General features: G+C 27.1%; 1 protein-coding gene across 1 annotated transcript; it reads left to right on the plus strand.

Moving 5' to 3' along the window:
* Positions 1-15761: 15761 nt before the first annotated feature.
* On the plus strand, positions 15762-16491 carry LOC142241046 (uncharacterized). Its single transcript, XM_075312791.1, has one exon. It carries the CDS (start codon positions 15871-15873, stop codon positions 16288-16290), a length of 420 nt encoding a protein of 139 aa, XP_075168906.1. The 5' UTR covers positions 15762-15870; the 3' UTR covers positions 16291-16491.
* The last annotated feature ends 3175 nt before the right edge of the window (positions 16492-19666 follow it).

Here is a 19666-nt window from a genome sequence, read left to right on the forward strand (position 1 = left end):
AATCTGAACCGATTTCAATTAAATTTGGCACACATGACTATATTACTAATTGTACTCCTAGTGCAAAATTTCAACCAAATTGGGCCAAAACTCTGGCTTCTGGAGCCATATAAGTCCATGTCGGGCGAAAAATATATATGGAAGCTATATCTAAATCTGAACCGATTTCAATCAAATTTGGCACACATGACTATACTACCAATTGTACTCCTTGTGCAAAATTTCAAGGTAATCGGGATAAAACTCTGGCTTCTGGGTCCATATAAGTGCATATCGGGCGAAAGATATATATGGGAGCTATATCTAAATCTGAATCGATTTCAACCAAATTTGGCACGCATAGCTACAATGCTAAATCTACTCCCTGTGCAAAATTTCAACCAAATTGGGCCAAAAATCCGGCTTTTAGGACCATATTAGTCCATATCGGGCGAAAGATATATATGGGAGCTATATCTAAATCTGAACCGATTTCTTCCAAAATCAATAAGGTTCTATTCTAACCCAAATTAGGAACATATGCCAAATTTGAAGGCGATTGGACTTAAATTGCGACCTAGACTTTGATCACAAAAATGTGTTCACAGACAGACGGACGGACGGACATGGTTATATCGACTCAGGGGCCCACCCTGAGCATTATTGCCAAAGACACCATGTGTCTATCTCGTCTCCTTCTGGGTGTTACAAACATATGCACTAACTTATAATACCCTGTTCCACAGTGTGACGCAGGGTATAAACAGTGAAACCACAAGGAAGTAAAAGTTAGGTTAATTTTAGAAAATTCTGATTATTAAAACAAAAAAATTAACTAAAATTAAATTAAAATTAAAAATTATTAAAATTAAAAATTAACTAAATTAACTATTACAAACGCTGGCCGATATCACAAAAATAAGTAAATATTTTACGACAAATTCATGAAAATTTATTAGAAACTATTCATGTTTTTCATTTGTTAAAGAAAATTTTGTATTTTGAAGGAAAAAATTGTAGTTCAAAATTCAAGTATGTCTTTAGTGCCATACGAAGTTTAAGATGGGCGCCTTTGTAGTAAAATTTACAAAATTTAAAGAAATAATGAACTATTTTGTGAGAAGAACGAATTTAGTAAATTTTTATACTTTATTAATGTATACTTTTTCCCGGTTTTTAGTTCATTCAAGTTCGAAAAAAAATATTAGAGTAAACTTATTAGAGTCAATAAAGTTAAATTTGCTTTAGTGAAATAGAGGGTTCACTTTTTTTTAGTGTAGTTTTTCCTACAACATAGTTTACGTTTTTTCTGTGTAGCGCTTAGATTTAAAGCCAGATAGCTCCATAAAAAATGTCTTTACTTTAAAGATGCGTTATCTTTGGCTCAGAATCAATACCAAAATCATTAAAGAAAGGTGAATGTCATTGGATCTAAGTAAACTTTTTTAAGTGTATTTTTAAACGCTTTTTAACTTTGAATGATCGGTTGTTGCACCAAATCATGACCATATTACACATACAGTAGTTCATTCGTAATGTTTTTGGGAATCATACGAAATTTTTATTTTGTTTTAGTTCATATTGAACTTAAGTGTATGATCATTGATGGTTTAGTTCATAAAATGTTTGAGACATACTTAAAAAAAAGTCATTTTGAAAAAAATAATAAAATTTAATTAAAAACAAATATTTTTTGCTTTAAATATAAGTTAAAGCTAGAGTTAGTTTAACTACGGAATTTTTTTGTGTGTAGCGATTTGCTTTAGAATTTTAGAATCAATGGCAACAATATCCCATTTGCCGACAATGAACTTGAACAGATTTTAGCTTGCCGACACGTCGCTTAGCAACATGACATTTTCATTGACTTAATGAAATATTTTCGTTATGTCAATGTAAAAACTTTATTGGTCCAAGTTTAATGAAATTTTTCTTATGTGTACAATTGAATCTAAACTGAAAAAAAAATATTTACGTGATATTAAAGATTACACAACCTAAATTTTAGGATGCGAAATTTACAAAATATTAAGGAAAAATTTCTTTAAAATTATGAAATTTTAATTAAAATAAGGTTTATAATCTTTGGTTCAAAATTATTTTTCATTAAATTTAGGACACAATTTTTGTAAATTTGCGTCCCTCCGTTAAAATCCCATGTCTTTGATGTAAGGCTAATTTTTCTTAAAGTAAAGAAACATATTTTTGATTTAAAGAAATTGTCCTTAAATTAACTGAAATATTGAAACTTTAGATTTAAAATAAAAACGCTTCAAATATAGGCTAAGACTTATTTTGAGGATTTAACGTATTTGGTTTAAAGTTTTTTTGGTATTAAGAAAACATTTTTTTACTTTGAAGTATCCGTTATAATTTGGATTTTTATGCATGCATTTGTTTGTACGTGAGTACCTTCATTAATAAACCGCGAAAAGAGAATCAAAATTTGACAAATGAGATTTGTATCCTAATTTTAATTTTATTGATTCTAGATTTAAAGCCAGATAGGTCACTAAAAAATTTATTTATTTTAATGAAGCCGCATCTTTGGTTCGGAATCAATACCAAAATCCTTAACGGAAGGTCACAATCTTTGGATCCAAGTAAACTTTTTTTGAGTGTATATGATGTCTGGTTAACCTTCAAAGCACGCGTATATAAATTTGACAACTTTCGGATCATCACCAAGCGATGGGGCTAAGTACTTATCGGATTACCCTCGTATATATACAATTAGGCCATGGTACATGTCGATTAGATTAAATGAAGATTTCAAAAAATGAGACTATAACTTTCTATAACTATAACGTCGAATTCGTCGCCAAATTTTACTAACACGAAATGTCTACCAAAATTCTTTGAACCGTAAACAAGAAAAAACTTAAGCATTTCGTAAGTATTCCTATAATTTCCTTAATAGTTAATATTTCTATCACGAGGCGCCACAGAAATTTATTTAACTATTTAGATGTTTCATATTTGCATAGCTACCCTAAATAAACTTTTCCCAAAATGCATTTCAACAAACCTTTGTTATCGTGGTACTTCTGCATTCCTAGCAACAAAAAATTCATATAGACTACGCTCAATTCAAAAATTGTTTTCAATAATAGGTGATGCATTTTATGACCCTCGGGTAACCGACAATGAAAAAAACAACACTCATAAAAAAGCCATAAAACTATCATCAATCAAAAATACACTGTAGAGCCACTCGAAGTACTAGGCTGTAAAGGGAAGAAAGCCCTTGGAAAAAAAAATGATTTGGGTGAATGAACTCGTAAATAAAAAGTTTAAATATTTCAAAAAACAAGAAAATATCTTTAGGTAACCTAGAGTTGAGTCTAGTGCAGTAATCCCTGGAAAAATAAGGTCTAATTTATTATTTCCTCCAGACTTTGGAAAAATAAGGTCTAGGTTTTTTTTTGGACCAAACTTAATCGTTTTCGTTTAGGGTCTTCTAATTTAGACAGCATACTAATGTCCACCTTTATTTCAATATTTATTTTTTAATTGGAAACACACCTTAGATAACTAGCGTATTAGTTGTTGCAATACGTTTGATAACTTTCACTGCGTATTCGATGCATTTAAATTTCTTTCCACTAAATTTGTATTTTTGTCCCGAATTAGATAAGCCTAATATATTAATAACTGCGAAAGATATTCAAAAACGTTAACAAAAGTTGGCCCAAATAAAATATGGAAATAACCAACCAGGTTCCAAAGACTCACTTTGGACAAGTTTTTCGAGTTGCTTTTCAAATATTCTATAGAAATGAAATTTTGACAAAATTTTCTATAGAAATGAAATTTTGACAAAATTTTCTATAGAAATGAAATTTTGACAAAATTTTCTATAGAAATAAAATGTTGGCAAAATTTTCTATAGAAATCAAATGTTTATAAAATTTTCTATGGAAATTAAATTTTAACAAAATTTTGTATCAAAATACCATTTTGGCAAAATTGTCTATAGAAATCAAAATTTTCACAAAATTTTGACAAAAATTTCTATAGAAATAAAATTTTGACAAAATTTTCTATAGAAATAAAATTTTGACAAAATTTTCAATAAAAAAAATTTGACAAATTTTCTTTACAAATTAAATTTCTATAGAATATTTTGACAAACTTTTATATCTATAAAAAATTTTGTCAACATTTATTTCTATAGAAAATTTTCACAAAATTTTATTTCTATAGAAAATTTTCACAAAATTTCTATAGAAAATTTTGTCAAAATTTTATTTTTATGAAAACTTTTGTCAAAATTTTACCTTTTAGAAAATTTTGTAGATTTTATTTCTATATCAAATATTGTCAGAATTTTATTTCTATAAAAAATTTTCTCGAAATTTTATTTTTAAAGAAAATTTTCTTAAAATTTTATTTTTAAAGAAGATTTTCAAAATTTTATTTCTATAGAAATTCTTATCAAACTTTTATCTCTATAGAACATTTTGTGGAAATTTTATCAAAATTTTATTTGTATACAAAAATTTTTCAAAATTGCATTTCTATAGAAAAATTGCATTTCTATAGAAAAATTGCTATTCTATAGAAAATTTTGTCAAAATTTAAGTTTTTATAAACAATTTTGTCAAAATTTTATTTCTATAGAAAATTTTGTCAAAAATTTATTTCTATAGAAAATTTTGTCAAAAAATTATTTCTATATACAATTTTTCAAAATTTTATTTATTAAGAAAATTTTGTCAAAATTTTATTTCTATAGAACATTTGTCAAAATGTTATTTCTATAGAAATTCTTATCAAAATTTTATCTCTATAGAAAATTTTGTAGAATTTTATCAAAATTTTATTTGTATAAAAAAATTTTTCAAATTTTTATTTCTATAGAAAATTTTGTCTCAATTTTATTTCTATAGAAAAATTGTATTTGTATAGAAACTTTTGCCAAAATTTTATTTGTATAAAAAAAATTTTCAAAATTTTATTTCTATAGAAAATGTTGTCAAAATTTTACTTCTATAGAAAAATTGTATTTCTATAGAAAATGTTGTCAAAATTTTATTTCATTTCATTTCATTTTGAGTACCTACACTGAAAAAAAAGCATACTCGGTTCCAAAGATTTTGTCTTTACTTTAAAAAATTTGGTATTGATTCCGAGCCAAAGAAGCGGAGAATACAAGTAAGGATACTTTTAAGACACAATTCTCTTTTAAATTTAGGTTTTGTGTACTTGCTTCTAGGAAGCAAATTTTAATTTGTCGCTTTCTCAGCTTTTTTTCTTCATATGCCATCAAAGTCCTTTAAAAATGAGTTAACGGCAACGTTATTTTCCAAATTAGGACTCGACTTCCAGTATAAATTATGCTTTGTTTGAAGTAAAAAACTTCTTTAAAATAAAGTTTTGAAAAACATGTCCTATATTTGAACGATTTTTTGCTTTGTAGTAAAGATGCAAAAAGACAACAAATTTAAAGACAATTTCATTAAATTTAAAGAATTTTTCTGAATTATTAAAGTCAAGTTGACCTTAGCCTTAAATTTTTTCTTTCATGTTAAGATACCCATTTTTAAGTCAAATCACTTAATTATAAGGACAATACGACTTCATTGAAAAGTTTATCGACTTTTGGACAAGGAAAATAATTTTATTTTAGAGAAATACGTCTTCTATGCTAAGCAAAATTTGCATTCGTATTTTAAAGACATGAAATCTTTGACCTCACGACAATTTTTTTTTTCAGTGTACACAACAAGATTAAAATCTTATAATTACAGTGCAGGATTATAAATGTTAAAACATCTCCGATTAATAATAAGTACAATAATTAAATTTAAAGATAAAAAGAAAATAAATTAAAATTAAAATAAATAAAAACTGTATTAATACTAATAGAAAATATATATATATATATATATATATATATATATATATATATATATATATATATATATATATATATATATATATATATATATATATATATATATATATATATATATATATATGGAAATTACTTTTAATATTCAATTGCATTGTATTATTGATGATTGAAATTGAAATTGTGATACTATATTATATCTACAAGCAAATTTTTAATGATAAATATTCTAGTTTTGAAATAAATTTTGAATACTGTTCTTAAAAGATGATGCGTTGCTGATGCATTGTATATCGGGTGGTAGAGTGTTCCAGAGACGTATTGTGCCAATAAAGAACTGCCATTCGGATACAAGACTTGTCCTTATAAAGGCTATTATATTCCTATTTCTATCAGATCTGGTAAACCGAATTTTATCATATAGATAGCTGGGTTTCCGTTTGTAAATCAATTTATGTAGAAATACTAACGACTTGACATTAAGCAGGGTATTAAAACTAAAGCCAAAGAGGGAGTTTGTAACATGCGAAACATGATCGGTCCTGCGTAACCCATACACATAACGAACTATACTATTGAATGCCACATTAAATCTATTTTTGCTCACGGAGTCACAATTCGCGAAGAGTTCAGATCCGTAAATTAAACCCTGGTGTGTAGGAATGAGTAACCCATAAAGCACGTAGTTTTGCATATGTTTGTCCAACGGCTGTGTTTACATGTCTTGACCAACTCAATGTGTTATTAAATACTACTCCAAGATTCTTAGCACTAGTGACTACATCGATTTTTTGACCATTCAACCTAATGTCAGCATTGGACAAAGAGAACCTTCTATTCTTGTGTATAATCAAACATTTAGACTTTTGTGGATTTAGTAGCAGACCATTAGCTGTTGCTCATCGAAACACACGATCAAGGTCGTGGTTAAGTTTATAAAAAATTTTGTCAAAATTTTATTACCATAGAAAATTTTGTCAAAATTTTATTTCTATAGGAAATCTTGTCAAAATTTTATTTCTATCGAAAATTTTGTCAAAATTTTATTTCTATAGAAAATTTTGTCAAAATTTTATTTCTATAGAAAATTTTGTCAAAAATTAATTGCTATAAAAAATGTTGTCAAAAATTTATTTCTATAGAAAATGTTGTCAAAAATTTATTTCTATAGAAAATTATGTCAAAATTTTATTTGTAAAGAAAACTTTGTCAAAATTTTATTTCTATAGAAAATTTTGTCAAAATTTTATGTCTATAGAAAATTTTGTCAAAATTTAGATTTCTATAGAATTTTGACAAAATTTTCTATAGAAATCAAGATTTTGACAAAATTTTCTATAGAAATAAAATTTTGACAAAGTTTTCTATAGAAATAATATTTTGTGAAATTTTTCTATAGAAATAAAATTTTAACAAAATTTTGGCAAAATTTTTTATAGAACTAAAATGTTGGCAAATTTTTCTATAAAATTGTGATAAATTACATTTTTCAACTTTAAACAAAATACTTTAACGCCAAAGCAGGATTCTTTAGTTTTAAGGGCGAAGTATTATATTTTATGACAAGAGGAAATGAAGTCTTCAAAAATCCAATAAAATATTTTTTTAATATTAATTGAATTTGGATTACATTATTGGTATTGTTCTACTGAGTGGTGGAGAATATTATTTTTAGTTCCAAAAATGAAAATCGAAGGTTCCCAAACAAGCACGATAAGAAATATTCTCACTCTAAAGATTTAACAGAAAAACAACCCAAAAAGATATCATTTTACTTCACATCAAAGAACAAATAAAAACCCACTAACACAAAAGATACCACGCGTATTGCACGTATAGTACATTAGTTTATTGTACCTCTTACTCAAGCTGAAAACAAAAGATAACAATGGACATATCCTGTCCATTGTTTTTTTGGGTGATAGTTGTCCGTCCATTTGTCTATCCCAAAAAAAAACAGAATCAGTTATTTTAAAATCTTTTTGCTGTTGCGAGGTCACTGTGCTCCTATTTCAAGAAAATTTCCTACCTAGCCCCATAGATACCTTATAGAAATAAGAATGTTTTTTGGGTTTAAGTTTATGAATGACACTGCACTCAAAATCCATAGGAAAATCAAAACTCTATGAATTGACCGATGATAGAATCCTCAGCAACGGGTGTTTGATGAACCTTTCTAAACGAATGTTACAGATGTGATTTACGACAAAAAGTAATTGGGTTAAGCATAGAATTTTCCTTTTAGCCTATATGACAGAGGTAGTATTAGCCATCATGTTCCATTGTTGTATAATGCATTGCAAAGATTTATTATCCCTGATATATGGACAGATGAGTAAGCACCATTGTGTTAAGGTTAACTATGTAACCCTTTCCTTTGTTTCGAAACCATTGGCTAATAGGAGACGTGATAAAATTCCATGGTTATCCTAGTTCTAACAAAGGATTTGTTTTTGATAGCCCACATTTTTTACAGGTACATAAATCGACATAGTTTACACTTTATCGCAAGGTTGTATTACAGGAAGGGTTATTGAGAAATTTTCAAACTCACCTGGATCAACACATGAATGAGAATTGCCAGAAATTTCAATGAAACTTGCAAAAGAAGCAGGTATTTACGTATTATGCACCGAGAAAAAAATGGTTACATATTTACTTAACGCCGAATTTTATAACTACTCAAAACGAAAATTTCTAAAGCGGATTTTGCTTTATTTTAGTCCATGAAAAATTAAAACTACCCAGCAAAAACTAGGTAACCACTAGTGATTCCTCCAGTATTATCGGTAATCAAAAATTTATTACTTGCAGTATTACCGGGGGTTTAAAAATATTAATTTACCTGTGTAGACCAAAAGTGATCCCTTTATTAATAGCAGAAATCAAAATCATATCTTGAGGTCCGGGTCCGAATCCTGCTGAGATACCCCTTTTTTTAATAATTTTTATTTTTATTCTGATTAAATATTTTGGAATCCTTCAGGAATCATATTTTTATACTCTGCGCCACACTGTGGAACAGGGTATTATAAGTTAGTGCATATGTTTGCAACACCCAGAAGGAGACAAGATAGACACATGGTGTCTTTGGCAAAAATGCTCAGGGTGGGCTCTTGAGTCGATATAGCGATGTCCGTCTGTCTGTGAACACATTTTTGTAATCAAAGTCTAGGTCGCAGTTTTAGTCCAATCGACTTCAAATTTGGCACAAGTATGTGTATTGGCTCAGAATAGAATCTTATTGATTTTGGAAGAAATCGGTTCAGATATAGATATAGCTCCCATATATATTTCGCCCGATATGGACTTATATGGCCCCAGGAGCCAGAGTTTTACCATAATTTGCCTAAAATTTTGCACAAGAAGAACAATTAGTACTATAGTCAAGTGTGCCAACCCCAATTTGGTTGAAATTGTGCACAGGGAGTAGAATTAGCATTGTAGCTATGCGTGCCAAATTTGGTTGAAATCGGTTCAGATTTAGATATAGCTCCAATATATAGCTTTCGGCCGATTTACACTCATATGACCACAGAGGCTAATTTTTTGCTCCGATTTAGTTGAAATTTTGCACAGGGAGTAAGATTAGCATTGTAGCTATGCGTGCCAAATTTGGTTGAAATCGGTTCAGATTCAGATATAGCTCCAATATATAGCTTTCGGCCGATTTACACTCATATGACCACAGAGGCCAATGTTTGCTCCGATTTAGTTGAAATTTTGCACAGGGAGTAGAATTAGCATTGTAGCTATGCGTGCCAAATTTGGTTGAAATCGGTTCAGATTTAGATATATCTCCCATATATAGCTTTCGGCCGATTTACACTCATATGACCACAGAGGCCAATTTTTTGCTCCGATTTAGTTGAAATTTTGCACAGGGAGTAGAATTAGCATTGTAGCTATGCGTGCCAAATTTTGTTGAAATCGGTTCAGATTTAGATATATCTCCCATATATAGCTTTCGGCCGATTTACACTCATATGACCACAGAGGCCAATTTTTAACTCCGATTTAGTTGAAATTTTGCACAGGGAGTAGAATTAGCATTGTAGCTATGCGTGCCAAATTTGGTTGAAATCGGTTCAGATTTAGATATAGCTCCCATATATATGTTTTCCGATTTCGACAAAAATGGTCAAAATACCAACATTTTCCTTGTAAAATCGCCACTAATTTTCTAATTTTCCTAAACTTCTAATACATATATATCGAGCGATAAATCATAAATAAACTTTTGCGAAGTTTCCTTAAAATTGCTTCAGATTTAAATGTTTCCCATATTTTTTGTTTTTACTAACATTGTGTTCCACCCTAGTGCATTAGCCGACTTAAATTTTGAGTCTATAGATTTTGTAGAAGTCTATTAAATTCTGTCCAGATCGAGTGATATTTAAATGTATGTATTTGGGACAAACCTTTTTATATAGCGCCCAACACATTAGACGGAGGTGTTATGGTATCGAAAATTTAGATCTACCAAGTGGTGCAGGGTATAATATAGTCGGCCCCGCCCGACTTTAGACTTTCCTTACTTGTTTCATTATTTTATTTTTTTTTTTTTTCAAAATGTAGACCCACTGAAAAAACAGTGAACCCATCATGAAGAAAAAATTTGGTTAATTTTAGAAATGTTTGATTATTTTTACAAAATGTTTAACTAAACAGTATTAAAAACGCAGACTTCACAAAAATAAGAAAAAAATTTTAAAAATTCAAGAAAATTTATTTATTAATATGAAGGAAAAAATTGAGGTTCAAAATTGAAAGAATGTCTTTAGTGTCATACGAAGTTCAAGATGGGCGGTAAATAAGATCTGTATCCTAATTTTTATTTGATAGAGCCTAGATTTGAAGCTATAGAGCTTTCTAAAGACTCAAAAATTACAACCGATTATTATTGGCTAACTAATATTGCCAAACACCTTGCGGTGATCCCAAAAATTGCAACAACTCCTGAATTGGCTCGGTGAGTGAAGACTCGAAATGAGCGAAATCTACGGCATAATGGCAGTCAAATGTCTAAAGTTCTGAAAATGTCTCGTGAAATGATTATACCATTATAATTTATACGATTATAATTTAATTTAGATATTCCATTCCAATTTAATAAGAATCAATTTTGAAAGCCTAAAAATTGATTTAGGTAATTATACAAAAAAGCAATTAATTGAAAAGACAAATTTTTCTAAAACATTTCCTCGGCAACTCTAACCATAAACTCCAAGACGCTCATAATTTGAGAGCAAACATTTACGAAAAAGTAACAATATTATGATAAACAAATCCCACAAAAGAAAATACCAATATTTATTTATTTATATTAAGAGAGTAAAACTCATGCTTACATGCATTACAGATCAAGAAACAAACAGACAATAATATCATAGAATGTTGACGACTTTAAAAGACAAAAACAAAAGCAATGGTTATAGAATTAAAAGTGAGATTTCCAGTGGCGCCAAGGAGATCCTAAGTGGCCTTCTTGTTAGTACCTGGACCGGTGTATCAAATGAATAAAATAAAATAAATAATAAAATAAAATAAATAATAACAAATGAATAAAATAAAATAAATAAATTGAAAGCAATATACGTGAATGTGTGGGACTAAATCAAAACATGTCGCGAGTGAGCTGGATTTTTAGAGTATTAGGGTCACGAATTAAGGTCCTTTTTGCTCCAGGACGCATATTTAAGGAAATATGGCCAAAATAGGTTATTCGTTTTGGAGGATTTTAATCGAAATTTTAATTTTTTGAAGTTGATCAAGAATTGGCCACCTTTTTGCTCGAGGCTATGGCAAAAAAAGTTTTTCATATAATTTTTTTTTTTTTTTGGGTGATCAAGAATTAAGGTAATTTTGGCTCTGGGACACATATTTAAGGAGTTATGACCAAAAATAGTTTTTCATATAAAAATTTTGGATTTTTTTATGTTTTTTTTTTTGAGGTGGTTACGAATTAACCTTCTCTTTGCTCAAGGACGCATATATCTCCTTAAATATGCGTCCTTGAGCAAAGAGATGGTCAAAATAAGTTTTTCATATAAAAATTTGTATTTTTGATGATTTTCATCGAAATTTTAATTTTATTGGAGGTGGTCACGAATTAAGGTCTTTTCGGCTCTAACACGCATATTTAAGGAGATATGGCCAAAATTAGTATTTCATATAAAAATTTTGATTTATTGAGGATTTTCAGCGAAATTTTGATTTTTGTGGGTGTGGTGACGAATTAAGGTCCTTTTGGCTCTACGACGCATATTTAAGGAGATATGGCCAAAATTAGTTTTTCATATAAAAATTTGGATTTTTATCGAAATTTAAATTGTTTGGGGGTGATCACAAATTAAGGTTCTCTAAGACGCATTTTTCAGGAATTACGAATTCACGAAAAAACGTGTTTTAGACCATATAAAACACGTTTTTTTCGTGAATGTTCGTGAGCGTGAATTCATCCCACACATATTATGAAAAGTATGAACTAGTTTCAAATAAAGTACGCAAAGTGTCCATTAAAATTACGAAAGTTTTTCCTAAAATTAATAAGAAAAGATTTTGTTAAAAAACGCAACATTTCGTTCTTTTAATGTATAGTTTCTTTCTATGACAAATTTCGTTCTTTTTACGCATAGAATTCTTTCAGTGTAATTCTCAGTAAACAACCAAGAAATATAAGATTCCACTTCTGTTCTATAGCCAAAAAGACCATAAAGTGGTCTCCAAGCTAAATTTAAACAGGGTTGGTAGAGTCTAGAAAAGTGTGGAATAGCATAAAGCTAATGGACAGAATCAATTGGCAGAAAATTTATAAATCGTCTTAAATATTGAGAAATATAGCTTAGGACCACTCGAGCCAGAAATAATCTACCAAAATTTGGAGAAAACACCTATGTACCAAACAATAAAAATCATATTTTGTAAACTTTTATTTAGACCAAATTTTGCGAAAATATTTTGTTAAAATTTTATTTCTATAAAAAATATTGTCAATATTTTATTTCTATAGAAATTTTTGTCAAAATTTTATTTCTATAGAAAATTTTGTCAAAATTTTATTTCTAAAAAAATTTTGTCAAAATTTTATTTCTATAGAAATTTTTGTCAAAATTTTATTTCTATAGAAAATTTTGTTAAAATTTTATTTCTATAGAATATTTTGTCAAAATTTTATATCTATAGAAAATTTTGTCAAAATTTTATTTCTTTAGAAAATGTTGTCAAAATTTTATTTCTATAGAAAATTTTGTCAAAATTTTATTTCTACAGAAAATTTTGTCAAAATATTATTTTAACAATTTTATTTCTATAAAATTTTTGTCAACATTTTATTTCTATAAAAATTTTGTCAAAATTTTATTTCTATCTTGTCAAAATTTTATTTCTATAGAAAATTTTGTCAAAACATTATTTCGGTAGAAAATTTTGTCAAAATTTTATTACAATAGAAAATTTTGTCAACATTTTATTTCTACAGAAAATTTTTTTACAATTTTATTTTTTGGAAAATATTGTCAAAATTTTATTTTTATAAAAATGTTGTCAAAATTTTATTTCTAAAAAAATTTTGTCAAAATTTTATTTCCATCGAAATGTTTGTCAAAATTTTATTTCTATAGAAAATTTTGTCAAAATTTTATTTCTGTAGAAAATTTTGTCAAAATTTTATTTCTATAGAAAATTTTGTCAAAATTTTATTTTAACAATTTTATTTCTATAAAAATTTTGTCAACATTTTATTTCTATAAAAATTTTGCCAAAATTTTATTTCTATAGAAAATTTTGTCAAAATTTTATTTCAATAGAAAATTTTGTCAAAATTTTACTTCTATAGAAAATTTTTTTCAAATTTTATTTTTTAGTAAATATTGTCATTTTTATTCATTTTATTTCTATAAAACTGTTGTCCAAATTTTATTTCTAAAAAAATTTTGTCAAAATTTTATTTCTATAGAAATTTTTGTCAAAATTTAATTTCTATAGAAAACTTTTTTTACAATTTTATTTTTTGGAAAATATTGTCAAAATTTTATTTCTATAAAAATGTTGTCAACATTTTATTTCTAAAAAAAATTTGTCAAAATTTTATTTCTATAAAAATGTTGTCAACATTTTATTTCTAAAAAAAATTTGTCAAAATTTTATTTATATAGAAATTTTTGTCAAAATTTTATTTCTATAGAAATTTTTTTTACAATTTTATTTTTTGGAAAATATTGTCAAAATTTTATTTCTATAGAAAATTTTGGCAAAATTTTATTTCTATAGAAAATTTTGTCGAAATTTTATTTCTATAGAAAATTTTGTCAAAATTTTATTTCTATAGAAAATTTCGTCAAATTTTTTTATGGAAAATTTTGTCAAAATTTTATTTTAACAATTTTATTTCTATAAAAATTTTGTCAACATTTCATTTCTATAAAAATTTTGTCAACATTTCATTTCTATAAAAATTTTTTCAAAATTTTATTTCTATGTTGTCAAAATTTTATTTCTATAGAATATTTTTTTACAATTTTATTTTTTGGAAAATATTGTCAAATTTTTATTTCTATAGAAAATTTTGTTAAAATTTTATTTCTATAGAAAATTTTGTCAAAATTTTATATCTATAGAAAATTTTGTCAAAATTTTATTTCTTTAGAAAATTTTGTCAAAATTTTATTTGAATAGAAAATTTTATCAAAATTTTACTTCTATAGAAAATTTTTTTCAAATTTTATTTTTTAGAAAATATTGTCATTTTTATTCATTTTATTTCTATAAAACTGTTGTCCAAATTTTATTTCTAAAAAAAATATTGTCAAAATTTTATTTCTATAGAAATTTTTGTCAAAATTTAATTTCTATAGAAAACTTTTTTTACAATTTTATTTTTTGGAAAATATTGTCAAAATTTTATTTCTATAAAAATGTTGTCAACATTTTATTTCTAAAAAAATTTTGTCAAAATTTTATTTATATAGAAATTTTTGTCAAAATTTTATTTCTATAGAAAATTTTTTTACAATTTTATTTTTTGGAAAATATTGTCAAAATTTTATTTCTATAGAAAATTTTGTCAAAATTTTATTTCTATAGAAAATTTTGTCAAAATTTTATTTCTGTAGAAAATTTTGTCAAAATTTTATTTATACAGAAAATTTCGTCAACATTTTTTTATGGAAAATTCTGTCAAAATTTTATTTTAACAATTTTATTTCTATAAAAATTTTGTCAACATTTCATTTCTATAAAAATTTTTTCAAAATATTATTTCTATGTTGTCAAAATTTTATTTCTATAGAAAATTTTGTCAAAATTTTATTTCAATAGAAAATTTTGTCAAAATTTTATTTCTATAGAAAATTTTGTCAAAATTTTATTTCTATAGAAAATTTTTTCACAATTTTATTTTTTGGAAAATATTGTAAAAATTTTATTTCTATAAAAATGTTGTCAAAATTGTATTTCTATAAAAATATTGCCAAAATTGTATTTCCTATGGAAAATTTTGTCCGAATTTTATTTCAATAGAAAATTTTGTCAAAATTTTAATCCTATAGAAAATTTTGTTAAAATTTTATTTCGACAGAAAATTTTGTCAAAATTTTATTTCTATAGAAAATTTTGACAAAATTTTATTTCTATAGAAAATGTTAATTCTGTAGAAATTTTTTTTATTTAGCAAAATCTACAAAAAGACAAGAATTCTACCTTTCTAGCAAACAGTAAAAAAATTAATTTTTGGTAGATTTCTACCAACTTTGGAAACCGTGTTAAGGCCTGATAATCAAGAATTCATTCCTTAAGAATACGACACTGGACAGTTGCGCATGCGTACTCAATACTGTACATGTGGATGTGAGAGTGTGTGTTTTACACCTTTTGATCCCTCACCTACCCAGCTCTTCAACGACTATAAGAGGCCTTTCTTCGAGTTCAAAGTGCATCAGTTCGTTTTCAAACACCGTACGCAACAAATGTGTCCTGCAAACAAAAAATAAAATTTGGAAAAAATAAAAAAACCACGCACATATTCAAACGAAGACATGTATCTAAATGGAATAAAATTAGTGACCATATTATTGGCAATAACCGCCATAACCATTGCATATCCATATTCATGGGGTATGCATCAAAGCAATTATGATGCCAGTCTTGATCCCATTGTATGGTCCAGAAGCTTTGTTAAGGATTCGATTCGTAGACCACGACTCTTACGCTCCAATTCAGTAGACGAAGAAGATGGCGATGATGAAATTAGATTTTTTGGAAGAAAAACAAATTTCCCAACACCACAATCACATCGCTATGGAAGAAGACATTCCACATCAATGGCCAATTACGCAGATTTTGCCAATACAAGATATACTGTTGAACCATCGCCGAATAATCATAAATTTAACGCAATGAGAAAAAGATTCAATCGTCGACGATTACAAAAATTCAATCATTATGGCTATGTTTGAAGATATCGAAGAATTTCGAAAGAAACTCCAATGGCACATAGATCTTAGTTTAAGTTTGATGTACATAATAATATAGTATTTTAATAATTTGACGTGATATCTATTGTATTTAAGATACTTTAAGCTATCGAAGTGATTACGATTATAGCGTTAAGAAATTTACTAAATTTTATGATGTGATTAAATATAAAATCAAAAATATTATGAAAACTTCTTCTATTTGAAAATTGCGATGAAAAAAAATAAAGTCAAATTTTTGGAAAATTTGCCTTGCATGCAGATGATATTGTGTTCAGCTTCACTCAACACAAGAGTGGGATGTGCCGCAAGGGAAATGTCAACCAGAGTGATGCACAATGAATTCTTTCTGTGCATCTGAAATTCCTCTACATTTAAAATGTCAGACAAATAGGATAAGAGTTTAGTCTTCCACATGCTCTTGATATCAAATCGGGGAATACGAAAATTTGGACCTATATAAATTTTCACAAATATAATAATTTTTCACAAAGAGATTGCTGGTAAATCGAATAAAAAATTAGGTCTATAGATGTCACAGGCAGTGTTGCCAGTATTGGGGATTTTCCCCCAAATTGGGGATATTTTTTCGTGAATGGGGACGAAATTTTTGAGTTGGAGTCTTGAGGAATTTCCATAAATTTGGGGATTTTTGTGGGGAGGGTTTTTTGAGAATTCGGTTTAATCTTTTTTTTTCAAAAATTTATTTCTGTAGAAAATTTTTTCAAAATTTTATTTCTATAGAAAATGACTCAACACAAAAGTGGGATGTTTTTGTGCCGCAAGGGAAATGTCAACCAGAGTGATGCGCAGTGAATTCTTTCTGTCCATCTGAAATTCCTCTACATTTAAAATGTCATACAAATAGGATAAGAATTAAGTCTTCCACATGCTCTTGAAATCAAATCGGGGAATACCAAATTTTGGACCTATATAAATTATCACAAATATAATAATTATTCACAAAGAGATTGCTGGTAAATCGAATAAAAAATTAGGTCTATAGATGTCACAGGCAGTGTTGCCAGTATTGGGGATTTTCCCCCAAATTGGGGATATTTTTTCGTGAATGGGGACGAAATTTTTGAGTTGGAGTCTTGAGGAATTTCCATAAATTTGGGGATTTTTGTGGGGAGGTTTTTTTGAGAATTCGGTTTAATCTTTTTTTTTCAAAAATTTATTTCTGTAGAAAATTTTTCAAAATTTTATTTCTATAGAAAATGACTCAACACAAAAGTGGGATGTTTTTGTGCCGCAAGGGAAATGTCAACCAGAGTGATGCGCAGTGAATTCTTTCTGTCCATCTGAAATTCCTCTACATTTAAAATGTCATACAAATAGGATAAGAATTAAGTCTTCCACATGCTCTTGAAATCAAATCGGGGAATACCAAATTTTGGACCTATATAAATTTTCACAAATATAATTTTTCACAAAGAGATTGCTGGTAAATCGAATAAAAATTCAGGTCTATAGATGTAACAGGCAGTGTTGCCAGTATTGGGGATTTTTCCCCAAATTGGGGATATTTTTTCGTGCACACAAAAAAATTTCACGAAAAAATTTCCAACTAAAATTTTAATTGAGTTTTAAAAAAATATTCAATTAAAAATTTAATTGATTCAACAATTTTTTTAATTGAAAGAAAAATCAATCACAAAAATAATAGTATCAATTAATTTTTTAATTGGATCAATTAACTTTTTAATTGACCTTCAATTAATTTTTTAATTGATACTATCATTTCTGTGATTGAAGACATTTCAATTAAAAATTAATTGGATCAATTAAGTTCGTGATTGAATCAGAAAACATTTTTTTTGTGTGTGAATGGGGACGAAATTTCTGAGTTGGAGAATTGGGGATTTGGTGGGGAATTTCCATAAATTTGGGGACTTTTGTGGGGTTTTTTTTTGAGAAATCGGTTTAATCTTTTTTTTCCAAAATTTTGCCAAAATTGTATTTCTATAGAAAATTTTGTCAAAATTTTATTCCTATAAAAAATTTTGTCAAAATTTATTCCTAGCTAACATTTTGTCAAAAATTTATTCCTATAGAAAATTTTGTCAAAATTTTATTTCTATAAAAATTTTGTCAAAATTGTATTCCTATAGAAAACTTTGTCAAATTTTGATAAAAAATTTGATAAAAAATTTCTATAAAAAATGTTGCCAACATTTATTCCAAGATAACATTTTGTCAAAATTTTATTCCTATGAAAATTTTTGTCAAAATTTATTCCTAGATAACATTTTGTCAAAATTTTATTTCTATAGAAAATTTTGTCAAAATTTTATTGCTATAGTAAAATTTTATTTCTATAGAAAATTTTGTCAAAATTTTATTGCTATAGTAAAATTTTATTTCTATAGAAAATTTTGTCAAAATTTTATTTCTTTATTTCTATAGAAAATTTTGTCAACATTTTATTTCTGGAGAAATTTTTGTCAACATTTTATTTCTGTAGAAATTTTGTCAAAATATTATTCCTATAGAAAATTGTGTCAACATTTTATTTCTAAAGAAAATTTTGTCAAAATTTTATTTCTATAGAAAATTTTGTAAATTTTTGTTTTCTATAGGCAATTTTGTCATAATTTTATTCCTATATTGAAAATTTTGTCAGAAATTTATTTCTATAGAAAATATATGAAGTACCTCTTTGCAAAATCTAACAAAACATCAAAATTTCTACCAATCTACCAAACAATAAAAAATCTACCACTTCTGGTAGAATTCTACCAACTTTGGCAACGTGTCTACCACCCAATTTTACTACTTGAATATTTAGAAGAACTGTCATTTTCCTATATCCAGTATTTGGAAGACGATCACCAGTCTCTTGGTGTTGTGGTTGGAAATCTTGATGTTATTGCAGCTTGCAGGATTTGAGAAAAATTTTAATTTTTAAATTATTACTGATTTTCTACAGTAGAGCCTTTTTCTTTATTTTTGTTATATTTCTTTCAAAAAAACTTGTCTAAAATGTATTGGGGATTTTTGTGAAGAATTTAAATTTAAATTGGGGATTTTTAGGGACAAAAACATCATAATTTGGGGAGAAGAGCCGGAAAAATACTGGCAACACTGGTAACAGGACTCAACTTATGGGAGGCTATATCAAACCTTGGACCAATATATCCCATCTCCCAAATTAACCTGCCAGCAGACAAAAAGTTTTAGAAAATCGACTTTAGAATCCCTACTCTTGACACCGTAGACCATTCTACCCACAGACTCTGGAGACCTATATCCCTATACTTACTTGTATCCAAAGATGTTGTTGGGCTACGCAGTCGGTCCCACCAATTCGAATAAGGACTCTACTAGCTAAGACGTACGTAATACCACGTATACT

This window comes from Haematobia irritans, chromosome 5 (genome assembly GCF_050003625.1).
Source record: "Haematobia irritans isolate KBUSLIRL chromosome 5, ASM5000362v1, whole genome shotgun sequence".
In the NCBI taxonomy this organism is placed as follows: Eukaryota; Metazoa; Arthropoda; class Insecta; order Diptera; family Muscidae; genus Haematobia; species Haematobia irritans.

Bases quoted from the DNA above. Each gene is read 5' to 3' on its own strand.
- LOC142241046 (XM_075312791.1), top strand. From the start codon at position 15,871: ATGTATCTAAATGGAATAAAATTAGTGACCATATTATTGGCAATAACC.